The 16,833-nt window shown below is 38.0% G+C and overlaps 2 protein-coding genes across 2 annotated transcripts in view; both read left to right on the top strand.

Annotated features, from left to right (window-relative positions):
• The window catches only part of cmn (calymmin), a 44,753-nt gene extending 32,756 nt beyond the window's left edge, over window positions 1-11,997 (top strand). Inside the window, exons 33-57 of the mRNA XM_056772065.1 lie at window positions 201-257; window positions 363-413; window positions 3,777-3,833; window positions 3,977-4,027; window positions 4,297-4,353; window positions 5,099-5,155; window positions 5,567-5,827; window positions 6,041-6,133; window positions 6,755-6,814; window positions 6,987-7,040; window positions 7,114-7,158; window positions 7,366-7,422; window positions 7,523-7,576; window positions 8,247-8,309; window positions 8,394-8,459; window positions 8,594-8,641; window positions 9,632-9,691; window positions 9,792-9,860; window positions 10,154-10,213; window positions 10,331-10,399; window positions 10,563-10,646; window positions 10,759-10,797; window positions 10,966-11,235; window positions 11,407-11,460; window positions 11,549-11,997. Coding sequence (XP_056628043.1) covers window positions 201-257; window positions 363-413; window positions 3,777-3,833; window positions 3,977-4,027; window positions 4,297-4,353; window positions 5,099-5,155; window positions 5,567-5,827; window positions 6,041-6,133; window positions 6,755-6,814; window positions 6,987-7,040; window positions 7,114-7,158; window positions 7,366-7,422; window positions 7,523-7,576; window positions 8,247-8,309; window positions 8,394-8,459; window positions 8,594-8,641; window positions 9,632-9,691; window positions 9,792-9,860; window positions 10,154-10,213; window positions 10,331-10,399; window positions 10,563-10,646; window positions 10,759-10,797; window positions 10,966-11,235; window positions 11,407-11,460; window positions 11,549-11,553 — 1,841 coding nt within the window. The 3' untranslated portion in view covers window positions 11,554-11,997. The remainder of the gene's footprint in view (window positions 1-200; window positions 258-362; window positions 414-3,776; window positions 3,834-3,976; window positions 4,028-4,296; window positions 4,354-5,098; window positions 5,156-5,566; window positions 5,828-6,040; window positions 6,134-6,754; window positions 6,815-6,986; window positions 7,041-7,113; window positions 7,159-7,365; window positions 7,423-7,522; window positions 7,577-8,246; window positions 8,310-8,393; window positions 8,460-8,593; window positions 8,642-9,631; window positions 9,692-9,791; window positions 9,861-10,153; window positions 10,214-10,330; window positions 10,400-10,562; window positions 10,647-10,758; window positions 10,798-10,965; window positions 11,236-11,406; window positions 11,461-11,548) is intronic.
• Window positions 11,998-13,218: 1,221 nt separating this feature from the next.
• On the top strand, window positions 13,219-16,586 carry paqr4b (progestin and adipoQ receptor family member IVb). Its single transcript, XM_056771896.1, has 3 exons — window positions 13,219-13,402; window positions 14,353-14,571; window positions 16,159-16,586. Exons 1-3 carry the CDS (start codon window positions 13,237-13,239, stop codon window positions 16,584-16,586), a joined length of 813 nt encoding a protein of 270 aa, XP_056627874.1. The 5' UTR covers window positions 13,219-13,236.
• The last annotated feature ends 247 nt before the right edge of the window (window positions 16,587-16,833 follow it).

Raw genomic sequence — 16,833 nt, 5'->3', positions numbered from 1 at the left:
CGTATTTATGCACGCAAAATCGCAATTTGGCGTCCGTATTATACGATAATGCACAGCGCGTGTTATTATACGCAATTGGTGCGAATGGGCTGCAGTTTCCTATGAATTTGTTTTTTTAATCCTCTTTACACCACATGGTAAAAGTCTTTAGAAATAATTTAGTTAATATAAAATAAAGTATATACTTTTTCTCCAATAAGGTTCTTCTCTAGGGAATATGGGATATCCCAATAGTGGAAACAATGGACCTCATCCAGGTGAACTTTTTATTTGTGTGTGACAAATATTTAATGGTTCTGCCTTGATTTAATCATATTTTTGGAGACCATTTGAATTTCATGTGTATTGGGTCTGATCCACAGGGTATGGTGCAAAGGCCAGTCCCTACAATGGACAAGCAGCCAAGCCCCAGGGTAAATTTCAAATTATCATTTAGTCATTTATAAGCAGACGATTTTATCTAAAGTGACTTACAGATGAGGGAAACAATGGAAGCAATTGGAACAACATAAGGAAAACTAAAAGCATAAGTACAATAAAAGAAAACTGGTCTCATATAGCCTACCAAGGTATACATAGCTATGTAAAACATAGCAAGTTTTTTGTGTGTAAAAAAATAGATAGAAGTCAGAACTGATCAGTCAGGTCTTGACAGAAGAGATGTGTTTTTAGACGATTCTTAAAGATGGCTACAGAATCTGCTGATCTAGTAGCAGCAGGCGGAACATTCCATAAATGTGGAATCAATCCAGAGAAGGTGCTTAAGAGAGTTTTTTTACCTTTTTGGGATGGCACCACAAGACGCTGTTCGTTTGCAGTGCATAGGGATCTGGCGGCTAAATAAGTCTGCAGTGGCGAGTGAAGATAAGGAGGCCAGGAGCAGACTCTTGAATTTGATTCGAGCGACTATGGGGAGCAAATGTAACATAATGAATAGAGGAGTGATGTGCGCTCTCTTCGGTTCATTTAAGACCACTTTTGTTGCTGCATTTTTGATCATCTGTTGAGGTTTGGTTGTGCAAGCTGGAAATTCCAGCCAGTAGCGTATTGCTGTAGTCCAGTCTGGACAGAAAAAGAGCCTAGACTAGGACTTGCGTAGCATGCTCGAGTAGGAAAGGTCTAAGTTTCCTAATATTGTAGAGGTTAAATCTACCGGACAGGGTAGTGATGGCAACCTGAAAGGTCATGTTTCTGAATGACAGAGCCTAAGGATGTCATGTATATTGAAAATAGCAACGGACTAAGCACTGAGCCCTGAGGTACCCATGTGTCGAGATGTTGGGACTCAGAGACATCACCTCTCCAGGATACTTTAGATGACCTACTTGTGAGGTAAGACCTGAACCATTGTTGCACCACTCCAGAGACACCCATAGCCTTGAGGGTCGACAGCAGTATGTGGTGGTTGACGGTGTCAAAGGCAGCAAATAGATCTATTAAGATAAGTACAGATGATTTGGAGGAGACTCTTGCCAGTCTCAGGGCTTCAATGACAGAGAGCAGCGCAGACTCAGTGGAATGACTGCTCTTGAAACCAGACTGGTTGCTATCCAGGAGGTTCTGGGTGAGAAAAGATAAGAGCTGGTTACATAACACACGCTCAAGAGTTTTAGCAATGAAGGAGAGGAGTGATACTGGTCTGTAGTTCTCTAACAGTGCAGGATTAAGAGTGGGTTTCTTCAGTAGCGGGGTAATACGGGCCTCTTTGAAGACTGTGGGAAATGTACCAATGGTGAGAGACGAGTGGATGTGGGTCAGAGTGGGAACAACCGATGGAGAGACGGCCTGGAGGAGATGAGTAGGGATGGGATCTTGTGGGCAGGTAGTTGGGTGGTTAGAAGACATGATCTTGGAGACATCTGTAATAAAGTTCACTATAAAGGAAGGAAGGAGGCGGGAACCGGAAAACATTTAATTAAATAATAACACAGAACATAAACAGACGGCACCCCCTCACGGACGACTGCCGGCAAAATAAAACAAACCACAACTAAAATCCAGGCCTGATCCTCTCTCCTCAATGGTCCGGTCGCTCTTTCTCTTATGCTCCCAATCTCCTCCGTGATACGAGATCGGTGTGCGCAGAACTGACGCTCATTAACAATCATTTACCGGCCTCGACTAACGGTCTCGCCCCGCCTACTCCACTGCAACATCATTTTGAGATACAAGAGAGTAAGACTGGCACAAGCATGTGTGGGGGTTTGGGTGTGATCAAGAGGCGGCGGCATAGAGAACTGACTGCGGATGGTGGTCGTTTTCTTCACAAAGGATGACGCAAAATCATCAGCTGTTAAGTCGGACGGAGGTGACGGGGCAGGCAGGCAAAGAAGAGCAGAGAAGGTTTTAAAGAGAGTAGGAGAGTCAGGAGAGTTGTTGATTTTAGCGTAGTAGTAGTAGTAGGTTTTTGCAGAGACAGGAGAGACTGAGTTCAGTAGGTTCTTTAGATTTGCGGCACTTTCACTCAGCAGACATGAGCGTGGCACGATGCTCACAGAGAACATCAAATAAGCAGGGGGCAGAAGGGGATGCACGAGATGACATAGATGTTAGAGGGCATAAGCTGTCTAAGCAGGCGGTTAGTGTGGAACAAAGAGTGTCTGTGGCACTCTTAGTATCCAAGAGAGAGAGGTGTTCAGAGTGAGGGAGTGTGGCGGAGACCACAGAGGATAAGTGGGAGGGAGAGAGTGTTCGTAGGTTGCTCTGGAATGAGACCAGTGGGGAAGCGTGTGTAGTGTCTGGAGATGTTATGTCGAGATCAAGAGTGATGATGAAATCATCTGACGTTTGCAGCGGGGTGACCTGGGAGTGATGAGTGCAGCAGTGTCGTGTGTAAATAAGATCTAGTTGATTACCAGACTTATGGGTTACTGAAGTGGGAACTCCCTTGAGGTCAAACGAAGTAGTCAGGAAGTTGGAAGCCTGTGGTTTTTCAAGGTGGATGTTGAAGTCTTCAAGTAACACCAGAGGAGTACCATCCTCGGGGAAGGATGACAGAAGGCTATCCAACTCCTCCAAGAAATGTCCATGCTGAACTGGGGGACGATAGATAAACACAACATACGATTTAACAGACTGTATGATAGTAACAACGTGTGACTCGTAGGAGATGTTGTCACACGAGGGTGCCAGCTGTTTGAATTCCCAGTCATTGGGGAAAAGCCTCCCTGATATGCATGGGTTGTGAGAGAAGGTGTAGTTATTTGAGAGAGCAGCCGGTATGGCCTCTGGCTTGATCCAGGTTTCAGTAAGTACAAAAAGAGAAAGACCAGAGTGTTTAGCAATAGCTGTACACAGTACTTTTTTACAGTATAGTGTCCCCGTCACTATACTGGGGTATTAGGACCCACACAGACCACAGGTTGAGCACCACCTGCTGGCCTCACCAACACCTCTTCCAGCAGCAACCTATATTTTTCCCAGGAGGTCATCCCTTCCAGGTACTGATTAGGCTCAACCCTGCTTAGCTCCAGGGGTTAACCAGTCTGGGGCTACAGGGTGATATAGCTGCCAGCCACAGTAATCATTACTATTATAAAATGAAAAGTTCTTATTGGATGAACCTAAATGGATGACACATGTTTAAAGTATATTTTATAAACTGATGTATTCACACCTATGTGTGGATCTCAGTAAAGTTATTTAACTTGAACTCTTGCTATACACCACAGGTGTAGTATCTGTTTCCGATCAATCTGTGTAATCCCTTTAAACCATTTGGTAAAATGTTGTTAGGAGTTATTAAGTTAATATGAAGATTTTGTTTTTTTAATTAGGTTCCTATCAAGGAAATATGGCCTATCCCAACAGTGGACTCAATGGACTAAAACCAGGTAAACCTTTTAATTGTGTGCGATAAAGAACTTAATTGTTCTGTCGTAATGGTTTGCTTTAATAAGATTTAATAAGGATTATTTAATAAGGACTTTAATAAGGATATCATGTGAATCTTATGTGTGTTGGGTCTGATCCACAGGGTATGGTGCAAAGGCCGGACCCTACAATGGTCAAGCAGCCAAGCCCCAGGGTAATTTACAAGTAATCATTACTATTATAAAATGAAAAGTTCTTATTGGATGAACCTGATTGGATGACACATGTTAAAAACTATTGGAAAAAGCTGATGATCGCACACCTATGAGTGGATCTCAGTTCAAATCTTTATGCGCCAGTTGTACACAGGTGTACGCACAGGTGTAGAATCTTTTTCCTATGATTTTCTTTATAGCCGCTTTGCACCACCTAAAGGTTTTTAGAAATTATTTAGTTAATATAACATATTTTTTGTCTACTTAGGTTCTTTCCTAGGAAATCAGGGCTATCCCAGTAGTGGAATCAATGGACCTAAACCAGGTGAACTTTTTATTTGTGTGTGACAAATATTGAAGTGCTCTGCCTTGATTTAATCAGATGTACGGCCAAGCCTCAGGGTAAATGACATGTAATCATTACTATTATAAAATGAATACCTATGAGTAGATATCACTTAAATTCTTTATTAATGCACCAACTGAGTTATTGCCCCTTAATACTTGCCAAGTGCTGAAATTGCTGTACTGTCACTTTGCTTGTACCGGTCCTCTTTCCCACTGTACTATGTAAATAAAGGCAGCAAAAATAAGCGGTCAGAATGATGTCCACAAAATCATTTAGGTGACCATTCTACATGCTAGAGCTCATTCTGCAGGCAGGGCTGCCAACCAGTCCAAGGATCGAAAACCCGAAACACATCGTAAAAACTTACAAGTTCAGCACAAACGCTGCCTTAAATTTTTTAAGTTACATGAAATTTACATTCACATGACTTGATTAAGTTAGTCAAACTTGATTTTTCAAATCAGTTTAATATCACTTAAATTCAAATTACAATTTGATTTAGCTTAAAAATTTAAGGCACCAAGTTGAAATGAAAAGAAATATAGTCCCAGTATTTCGCTTTTTTGTGAAGGCAGACACCTGAGGTCTGAGTGTGAATTTCTTCCTGGGATATTTCTACAGCACTAAAAGTTAAAAAATAAAAAGATGATAAACTAAATTGTAAAAGAATGATCTTTACATTACGCTCTGTTATGTCAATTTCATCCCCTGGGATCTTTAGGTCATAGTGTCCCTGGTGGTCTGTCCAAAGGACCGTATAGCAAGGGTATTAATTCAGGTAAAATATGATTTTATATAGTTTATTGATGTTTCTTTTATATACAAGAAACATATCTGCAATGTTATACATGCACTCTTAAAAATTGCGGGTTATTTTCAAACCACCGTTATGTCAAAAAGTGACAAACCCAACTGCTGGGTTAAATTATTCCGGAAATTTTTTTTTTATTTGATCCAATTATTGGATTAGAACAATCCTGCATTTTGGGTTGAAACATCCCAGGATAGGTTACAACACAACAGCTGGGTTTTTCCCTTTTTGACCCAATGCTGGCTTCAGACTAACCCAGCATTTTTTGTGTTTCAACATGTTTTGCATTTGTCTTTTCAATGTGATGGATATTTTCATCATCTTATTTTGGCGATTAGTTTAATGAAAATTTTTTAATAAAGCTGCTTTGGTGTCTAGGGTATAGCCCTGCAAAAAATGGAAAAGGTGGTGTTTCCAGTGGAAAGGGACCTAAAGGAGAAACTCTCCCTGTATCAGCCAACACAAAAGGCCTTTTACCACAAACTGAACATGAGACAAGCACAAGATTCCCATCAGACTTTTCATCAATTATGCAACAAACAAAAGGGCCGAGACCATTTTTTCCGCAGGGCAAAGCCCCAAAACCTTTGGCACCTCAGCCTGTTGTACCACAAGGACTACCTTCCTCTTATAAACCAGGTAAAGCTTACAAACCAGATGCAGAAGCTTTTTATCCATCAGAGTCTGCCCACATTCCTCAAGGAAAAGCTCCAAAACCATTTCATCAGGTTCCACAGACAATTGCACTAACACCAGAACAACTCGCTTTACAAGAAAAAAACACACGACAATTGATATCACAGCAAATTATTCCACAAAAGGATATTTCTTCAACCACCTCTCTTGTACAAGGTCCACAGTCAAAAGCTTCAAAACCAGAAAAAGCAGCGTTTCAACCCAACCAGGCTTTAACTCAACCGAGGAATCCTTCAACAACAAATACTGGTACGTATCTATGGTTTTACACATGTCTAGGTATATTGTATAATTAGTATATACTAAGTATATGTTATCCATGAAGGGGTCTGTATTATGTTTATTTTGTGTTAAACAATAAAGTAGGTGTTCATGTTTTGATTTTCAAAAATGCTTTATATATTACATATTTCAACTGGCGTTTACGTCGTCATCTCGATTCTCAGAAAACAGGCTGTTGAGTTCCTCGTTCAATGAAGTCCCTCCTCCAAAACGTTCTGATTGGTCAACCTGAGCCAGTCTTTTTTGATTGGTCGACCGCTTAGTGTGTTGAGATGTCCAGCCCTCTACCGTGTTTCGGGGGCAGGGTTTGTGTAAAATTTGTCGGTGATGATATAACTACTGCAGGAAGTAGCTGGTTGTAATCCCCACGAGCCATTGATTGTAGTCTTTGAAAAAAGTTATTTCTGTTAAATAATTATCTTCATTTTTTGTGAACTTTGAGTGTTTTGACTTGGCATTTGTTGTTTATCCTCAAACAGCTGTACATCTAACTCAAAATTATGTTTGCATCATTTACCCCCATGTGTTTATGTACGTGTGAAATACATTCAGATTTCAAACTTGTTTATGTGTGTGTGGGTTCTTAAGAACTCCTTGGACTGGGACAAATTGATGGACAGCATCAGGCAGCTAAACCGTCAAAGCCTGGTAATTTATAACTGTTAATCCAGAGTTATAATCATGTTAAATAATCACATTTAATTCAATAACTGAAATTAGTCAACGATAATTAAGTTTTGTGTTTTGTTTCCAATGTCTGCTCAGTTGTTTATTCAGATGATTACAAAATGTTTTAATGGACCTATTGAATTATTTTTAGATTGTGGACCTGATGGAAGACCTAATGGACAATGGATGAAACTACCAAGTCCTGGTAAAAAAAATAATTGTTTGTAATTTTTTTGTTGCTAAAACCAGTCTAAAACATTAGTATAATTTGTCTGCAGGGTCGATGTACCCCACACAAAATGGGGTAAAACCATCCAAACCAGGTATAAATTACTATAAAGTTTTTATTTATTTGACAACTCTTAGTTTAAACAACACTGACACTGATAAAACTAGAATAATCTTGTTGTGTAAAATTTGGATACTTTAGGGAAAAAATTGTACTTTTGTGGAGAAAACATTATATAATAGTAGTCAATATTACGATAATGGAAGTTTATATTATATTTTGTTATTTGTTCTGTAACTAGCCTTTGGAACAGGAGTGAGTGGCTATTCTGTCCCTGGCGTGAACAATGGACACAATGGTGAATATCTAAAAAAACTTTCTCTTTTACCTCACATAATATAATCTTTGTACATTTGCATTTATTTAACAATTACTGTTGCATTTTTCTCTCTGTCTAGCATTTGGTGGTGGCCATGGATCCTTCCCAGGTGCAGAATTCGGCAACGGATATGGTGAGGCAGTGATATTGAGAGCCCTAATACTGATAATAATCGATCATGTCTATGTTATAGTTAAATATTACGTATATATACTACATGTGTAACAGTACACAAAATTTACGGTTCGCTAGTACCTCAGTTTTTAAGATCTCCAATAGATAAGATATAGGGATAAAATAAGAAATAAACCAAATACAGCAGTACACTTAATACTTTAGTATACTAGTTTGCTAGTTTCTAAAGTAGCCCTAAACAGACAAAATGCTCTTCAGAGCAGAGCGCGTTTTGTAAATACTGTATGTTATCGCCTTCGGCAAAGAATCGAAGACGTGACAACATCTTAGTACTGTGCAGCCACCAAATGTGGAAAAGGAGGGGTGAAATGGCGCTCTCACTTCTGCATTTATTACAGTTTATGTATATAAAACTGTAAATAAAGAAAATAATATAGTATACTGAAGTTTTTACATGTGGGTGTATCATAATTTATTAATGTTACCCGGGATTGACCAAATTCAGTAAAAGTAAAACATTTTTTTTAACTTCATGGAGTCAAGTGTTTTCATGACTGAGATGACCCATAAACTTTTGTGTGCAATGTGTGAAACGGTCCCCCAATGTTGAACAGTCATCTAAAACTAATTACAGTACATTAATAAATTTATGTCTGTGGCTCTGACAGCTGGTCTTCAAGGCGGCCTTACAAAAGGATTGGGATCCAAAGGAAAATCCCAAAAAAAATATGGTAAATGTGTTTTACATGTGCATGATACTAAACTCTTTTCAGTTTTTATCCCATTTTCAACCTGTCCCTTCTGTGGCTTAACAGGCATAGGGGGACGAGCATTTTCTAGCTCCCCCCATGGATACCAACGTAACCCCTTTGAAAAATATGGTATGGCTTGTCTTGCTCAATTAAATTTGAAAAATAGTCTATAGCATGGGTGTGTTTGTTTTGTTAGGAGGTTAGGAGGTTAAGGTTACTCTGGATGCACAAGTGTATGTGACATTTCAGTGTTTTTCTCTTAGGTTATGATGGTCAGCAATATGGAACCAAACCCTTCAATGTTAAAGGAGGTATGAAATGTGGTATATTTTTAATTACGTCATATATACATGCACTGTATAAATGTAGACACGGACACACACACATGTATACATACAGTATATAAAAAATATACATGCATACACACATTGTTTTGTAGCCAGTAATCATCATACTGCAACTCAAGGATCCGCATTGTTGGGACCTCGATGTCAGCTTGTAATCCTTATTAATTAAAGTGGTTTCCATCTTATTGAACACGCAGAAGCTTTTTGACACATAGGAGGCTGATGGTAAAAAGTACAGGCACCAGCTTGCATCCCTTTCTTAACCCAGTGCGTACGTTAAAAGCAGATCTGATCCTTCCTATACGCAGACTACGCAGGTTGAGTAGGGCCCCTGCACCACCAGGGGACCCCCTTGAGTACCAAATCAAAAACACTTTTGTACACAAGACACTAGTTTTATAACTTGCGGATTCAGCTTAAGAGGAATCGTTTGGAAATTTCCTTTTTAATACCGAAATTATTTAATTACTGTTACATACTCGGATATCATGCAGTGGGTGGCAGGTGTTTAGTAAAATGCAATGTAAGTCGCTTTGGATAAAAGCGTCTGCCAAATGCAAACATAGTGTTTGCGTGTTATAGGTTTATGCTAGATGGTTCCAGAGCCACGTGTTAGGTCAATCAAATTTTTTATTTAATTTCATACTTACAAAATGATAGTATAAAATCAACCCTCAGTTGAATGTTTTTCATCAATCGTTACAGTGTCTTAATTGAGTTACAAGTTTCCTTATAGCTCCCAGACGTCTATGGTCGGCATTGGTTAAAAGCCTCCAGCTCTTGACCTATGGAAATGTCCTGATGCTGTTCACTAAATGTCTTTGAAGCTATCTCGCTATGAAAATCATGTCCACAGTACTCCGATTTACAGATAAACCAGTTAATTCCAAGGGGTTCACATACTTTCTCTTGTCACTGTATAATAAATAATAATATGATTGTTTGTATCTGCAGGTTATGGAGGGTTACCTTACAATAAACAGCCCCTTGGCTATGGTGGTGAAAAATCCCCTGGCAAGTTTTGTTAAGACTACCTTTTTATCAAACAAGTGTTAGTGAACTGTTATAGGGAATAAGGCTATACATAATTATATATATATATTAATTCTCTCAGGATTTGGGGGTTTTCCATATGGTGGTCAGCCCCTTGGCCATGGGACCGACGCAAATTTGGGAAATTATGGTGAGAGCAACAATTGTAGACATATACTTACAATCATGACAACAGTATTATAATTTCTCATAAGTATGTCAGCTTTATGTGTTTTTTCTTTGTATTAAACCAATTCATCTGAAGACTAAACTTCTGTTTCATAATGCTTTTTGGGCATTAATCTGTACCAATAATAATTGTTTTATTAAGATATTTTAAAATGAAAATGTCTAAAGAATAAGGTACTTGGTTTTAAAACCTATGTTGTTCCATAAAGGGTTACATTGTTCAGTTCAAATAAAATACCTAACTGTGTATTGTAGGTAATCCAGCCGTGTCATATGAGCTCCTTGGACCAGTGACGGATGGCCAATCTGTTGACGGTAAAGACATTTCCATACACAACAAAAATTAAATGTAACATCATTGTTTTTTTGTATATTATTATATAATATATAGCATTGTATTTCTGTTACTGACCCTTTTATATATAAAAACAGAAAACCGAAATCTGGAGGCTTTTCCCCACGGCCCTGTAATTGATGGACAAAAATCCATTGACCATTTTGGTAAGTCATGTTTCTCCATTACAACAGTATTTTCAGACATTTATTTACAGGTGCCATTACGTTTATAATTGAATGTATCCTTTCCACTGTTATCCTAAGTGCATTTAGAGTATAATGTCCATTATTGAACTTGGATGTTCTGTTTTTTCTATGGTTAATTTAGGAGAAGGAGAGGTCCCAACCCAACCTGATAATCCTGTGATACTGGCAGCGGGAGATACACCCACAAAATTCACTGACAAATATGGTACACACATTTTTTGACAGTGCTTAACCAAATTTGTTTGTGTGTTTTTGCATGTAAAAAATATTCTACACGTGCATATGACATTCTTCATATTTTACTCTCTTCGTTCCAGGAAAGGAGGATTTTACCAATGAAAGAATACAACCAGAGGGTAAATAAAAAGTTAACACTATAAAATTGTATTTAGACTCATGTATAGTCATATATTAATAATAGAAACATTGTTTCTGGTTTTACTTTATTCAAATGTAATTTTTCTTTATTCCTTGCCTTGTTTTCATCGTGTTCTTTGTTGCGATTTTTTTTGTCTCTCCGGCAGTTGTCTCATTCCCTGCTGGTCCCACTGAAACCCCCGTCCATCACATTCCTGCTGTCACCTCATTTGACTCACCTGAGGGTTCCCCCCTTGCACTCGTCACAGGACATTTGGACTCAATGGTGCCTAACATTGTTTCTGAGGTGTCTGCTTCACCTGTGTCCACTCAGTCTGAATTTCCCACTTTATTGCTGCAGCCAGCACCACCACAGCAGATCCACATCCAACAGCACCTCAAGTTTAACTTCCACCCCCATGGCACCCCTGAGATGGGTAATACACCGAGAGAGCATTTATTTAGTTTGACATCTAAAAATGATGTACTTGCATGAGATCCCGTCGGCCACCATTTCTAAATGTGTGACCAGATCAATCATTTTCAGTTTGCAAAGTAATTCTACAGTAAATTGTCAAATTAAATTCTTTCTTGTAACATTTTTTTAGGAGAGAAGGAAGGCAAATATAATTTGAAAGGACTCTTTGGAAATAAACACCAAGGTATTTTTGAAACATAAACTGTGAAGATACCATATTCATGATATTCTGATTAACATACTCATATACTTATTCATATTTCTCCCCTTAGGATAATTTGAAATGAAGCTTCAGACCAGTTCTTTAGACTGCAATGGAAACGCAGACAGCAATGGGTCTGAGAGGAGGAATGTTCCTGGGGAAAAGATTCTGGGACAAATTTTTCCAGTTAATTTCGATCAAAATGTGGCTTTACTGAGTAAAGTTGAATCTTCACTTTTTTTACAGTTGTTTCTGTGAACTGTTGTATATTTTTCTCATTTTAATTCCTTTTTTTCTGTAATAAACCTGTTTCAGTCAATTAAGAGTTATATTTAATATGTATCAATAAATGGTTGCATGAAAAATTATGACATTTTACATTTATATTGACTACAACTGCAGATTACATATTTCTATGTCAATCTTTGCTCAGGATTTCTGAATTCAAATAATTTCACTGTAGTTGACTAGTTTTTTTGCTACAACCGGAACTATTTATTTCTGTATATCTCTTTCATGACTTTGTATGATTTTTACAGTTTCAAATACGTAAAATAAATCTTAAACCCAGTCTTTGTGTTCACATCATTCCAACTGTATTGAATTATAAGACAGTATTGTATTGACCACATGTTTAAATATAACACAAACATTTTTCACAACATGGTAGGCTTAAATGAACACCAAATATTAAAAAACAAACAAATATGAATGTATGTATATTTGTAAAACTTTTTTCAGAAGGTTTGCCAGTAACTTACTGTAGATTTACTGTAATAACTTTCCTATTAGAACGGTTTTCAATTTGAGTTCAATTTAACAAAAAATTCAAGCACTTTGACTTTCGAGATTCAAAATGAGCAAGAAGAGAAAAAGTTACAGTCTTCCTAAGCATTTTTGTAGTAAAGTAAAACATATTTAAAACTTCTTATATTAGGATGCATTACATTACTAGAAAAGAGACCTAGTCTTTGATTCAGGAAGAAAATAGAAGAAATAGGTTAGTTTATGTTTAAAACAAAATTGTAAATTAAATCTATACAGTAAATTACTGGCAAACCTGCTGCAAAGTCTTACAATATATATATATATAGATATATAGATATATAGATATATACATACAGTCTATTTAATATTGTATTTGGTATTAACAATGTAGTTTGGTCCATCAATTCATTTTTGTAACATTACCTGTACGTACATTGTATTTGCAACAAATGTACAAATTGGTTGCCTGGTTACAAAAATAGCACAGAAAGGTGCAACTGGTTCTTGCAGCATAGTTTCATTTTTGCCGGCACTATCATGATCATTTCAGTTATTTTATCTAATGCCATGGAACTGACACATTAAGGGGTCTAAAATACCTTTTGGGGGGCATTGTTATCATTGGAATTACAACATCCTAACATTACAGTGAACCATCATGTGTCCAAGTCTTTTAGTCTATCAGTAGTTGGATTTAAAGAGCTCTAATCTCCCATGAGCTGACTCCTGCTCAGCCCAACTGCTGGCTGCTGATTGGCTACAACACTAAGTACTAGTAACTCGGTCCACAGCCTTTCTGCAAGACACAAGTACTGCTATTCTACCTACCTGCTGGCACTTTTAAGATGATGGGTCTCTGGTGCCTGAGTTAGAACTTTTTAATGCTATGTAAAACCCTGATTTAAATGATGTCTTTGCAGCCGGATTAAGATTATAGAATAGGTCTTCCAAGGTCTAGGACAATTGATCATTTTATTTCTTCCTCTCACAATGTCTTATTTTGATGGGCCAAAACTTCTGGATTTTAAGAATTCACCGCCACATCTTCAGTTCAACAAGTATGTCCTAACAGGATACCGGCCTTTATCCACTTACAGAGATTGTCTACGAAGTTTGTTCTATCTGCACAATGAATTGGGAAACATCTATACACATGGTATGAAAACAACTAACTGCTTAATTTCTTATGTCTAGCCAATTTTAACATGCATAACCCCCAACTGAGGCTTAAAATAAGCAAAGAATCATTGGTTTTAAATAATTCAGTGCGTTTTTCTACTCTTGGAACAATTCCTGAGATGAGGGGGGAAATCCAAAAGCTGAATCTCACAAACTTGTAATTTAGGACGACTTTCTCTGCTGGTCATCCTGTAACACACTTCACGAGTGCACATAAATAGCATTAAATGGGATTACATCTAATCCTTGTAAGGGATCACCGTCCTGGAAATGATGGTGTAAAAATGGTTATCAATGTTCCAACACCTTGAGTAAAAGTTATATGCTGTAGGCCTTTATTTTATAAGGTTAAGATATATTGTATTTATTTTTACAAAAATAATTTGGTCTGTATTTTTAAAAAATGTTTTACATTGTATTTGCCATTATTATATTGAAGTATTTCTCCCCGTGCCTCGGGGGTTTCCTCCGGGTACTCCGGTTTCCTCCCTGGTCCAAAGACATGCATGGTAGGTTGATTGGCATCTCTGAAAAAAATTGTCCGTAGGGTGTGAGTGAGTGCGTGAGTGAATGAGTGAGTGTGTGTGCCCTGCGATGGGTTGGCACTCCATCCAGGGTGTATCCTGCCTTGATGCCCGATGACTCCTGAGATAGGCACAGGCTCCCCGTGACCCGAGGTAGTTCGGATAAGCGGTAGAAAATGGAATGGAATGGAATATTGAAGTATTCTAATTATTCTATAATTTGCATGTCTCTAATAAACTTGACCTTAAATTGTCTGTGATATAGCCTACAGTTGTTTTATGTTATGAACATAAGTGCTAATAATGATTTTGGTGAACCACGTCTCAAATAAACTTTTTTTTATTTCACCATACAAACCAATATCATAACATGTCCTAATCCTTTCCTTTTTGTTTTCACAAGGTATTCCCTTCTTCTGTTTTTTGCTGTTTTTGCCTTTGAGTATTCCATGGGCTGAGGTAGATGAATGGTGGATAGGTGTGGTGCATTATCTGGCTTGTCTTTCTCCGACCCTCTGCTCAGTCTTCTATCATCTCTTTATGAACCATGAGAGTGGAGCACCAACTTACGACACACTGCTGTGCTTCGACATGTTTGGTATCTGTCTAGTCAACACTTTTGGTGAGCAACTTTCAGTTTAGATTGACGACTTTAGAGGACAATTCCTGATATGATGTATATGCAGTCGTATGTAAACTTCTGCTAATAAAGGTGCACACACTTGCTGATGATCAGTTAATCAAATGCATTTGATAGGTAGTGCCTGACCATTACTTACCCTCTTAATTCCCATGGAAGCAATAAGGGTGTCCTTACTTTTTCACTCCTGAGCTAGTGGAAGTCAGACAGCACATATGCGTTTGCTTCATTAGACAGAAAAGCCAAGTATCAATATTTGTTTCCGTCATAGTCACTGTAGATTTTCATCATAAAAGAAAAACATTTAGAGAAAAAACATGAACGTTTTTTGTGCCAGATGGGGTTCTCACAGTTTAAAAAATGTAAATGCGCCTCCTCAAGTTGTTCCAAATCTGTATAAATCTCTCTGTTTTATTGTACACAAAAGGAGATATTTTGAAGAATGTAGGAAAGCAAACAGTTCTGGGGCACTTTTGATTACAATTGTTATTTTTCCTACTATGTGTTATTTAGGACTACTTTACTACTTTCTCACAGGGGCAAATCGTAACCAAAAATATTCTAGTGAGACTGTGTTGGCTGCCCCATAATTGTGGCTCAATTGAAAGCCCGCTCTCTTTTGCTATATCCAACATCAGCCAAAGCGCTCCCACTGCACTAAAGAATATCCGTCTGCGATATGCATTTGAAGTATATTGAGGATGTGAAATAAAGATCTAAGCTCTGTCCTAACATAATGCGCTTGCTGTAACAACATAACATCTGGATAGCCCCATTGGTTTCTGACACGTTTACACAACGGGTGAAACTGTTTTTATTCCCATAAAGATCAAATTATAGCTCCGATAAATTTCTGGCAGTGTTGAGATGAGATGCAGTTCTTCAGCGTGGTTCATATGACAGTCTATGAGGTAAAACTCTGGACAAGTCTTCTTGTATGAGTCTGTTTTAAGAAGTCTTTATTGCTGGACATTATGACAACTAAGATTCCACAGTGACATGAATTGGAATCATGTTCATACAGTGTGTCGGCCAGCAACAATCACAAAGGACTTTTAAAACCTCTTAATGCGCAGCCCGGTTAAACTCTATGGTTTGATTGTCGGACAAAATGGCAAAATGGCATTATATCTGCGTTATGATTGGTCCGGTCGCATGTCAATCAAACTCCACATGAAGGGTCAATTGTTGACCTTGCAGCATTTAGAGTCTGCTGCTTTTACATGCAGCATGCATAGTTTGGTTTTAATATTGCTAAATAAACATAACATACAACATTCTTACAGGCATTAATTTACTTTATTCATTGTTTCTTGAATCTTTTTAGATTTCGCTTAGATTTAGATTTTTTGTGTTGCTTTGTCAGACTAAAACTGCATTTTGTATTTCAGGTTATCTTTGTCTGATATTAAAATTCATTGTTTGATTTATTTTTAGTGTGACAGTTATGTAATATAATAGGGGAAAATACTTTTTCACGACACTGTAAGTCAAATACATTTGGAATGGCATAAGAGTGGCAATTTCAAAGTTTCTGAATGACCTTGTCTCCTGCTTCTTTCTTTGCAGGAGCTCTGCCAATCATCTACATCACTTTGCTGTGTTACCCGTTCTGTCGTCGCGTGGCGATGTTAGCCTATCTACTTTTATCTGGATACGGTGTGTACTGTGCGCTCAGGGCACGAAGTAATGTGCACCGTCTGCGCTCCTTTGCCTGGCAGGCGCTTTTTCGTTTTGTTCTCTTCATGCTGCGTCTAATTGGTGCAGGGAGAGGAAGCCCCGCCTCTCTACGACTCTACCTCAGTATGGATATGCTTGCCTTGCTTGGAGGGCTCGTCAACATTTCTCGCTTGCCCGAGTGCTTCAGCCCTGGACGCTTTGACTACTGGTGTAACAGTCATCAAATAATGCACATCATGGTCATCCTCTCTATTGTGCACTTACACTGGGGCATGCTTGAGGATTTAACCTGGTTAAAGGGATTTCATTGTCCATAATAATATACCTGGATCCTATATTTATATAATGTTAACAATATATGTTGCAATATTACAGAGAATTGTGCCCGTAAACCATGAAACAAGTGCCATGGTGAGATTTACCATTGGATATATGGGGTATGGCAAAGGACTTTAAATGCAATGGTCCAACTTAAGTTTTTTTTGTTAGTGCCCTTTTACATAGGAACCATTAGGCCTATGTAATCAAATGCACAGAATAAGCCAGATTGAGACACCTACATGG

Source organism: Triplophysa dalaica, chromosome 17, assembly GCF_015846415.1.
Source record: "Triplophysa dalaica isolate WHDGS20190420 chromosome 17, ASM1584641v1, whole genome shotgun sequence".
In the NCBI taxonomy this organism is placed as follows: domain Eukaryota; kingdom Metazoa; phylum Chordata; class Actinopteri; order Cypriniformes; family Nemacheilidae; genus Triplophysa; species Triplophysa dalaica.
The sequence above is the reverse complement of the archived record's forward strand: the minus strand, read 5'-3'. Positions and strand labels throughout refer to the sequence as shown.

Coding starts and splice junctions, on each gene's coding strand:
- paqr4b (XM_056771896.1), top strand. CDS start 13,237: ATGTCTTATTTTGATGGGCCAAAACTTCTGGATTTTAAGAATTCACCG. Junction 13,403..14,352: donor GGGAAACATCTATACACATG/GTATGAAAACAA, acceptor TGTTTTCACAAG/GTATTCCCTTCTTCTGTTTT. Junction 14,572..16,158: donor CTGTCTAGTCAACACTTTTG/GTGAGCAACTTT, acceptor CTTTCTTTGCAG/GAGCTCTGCCAATCATCTAC.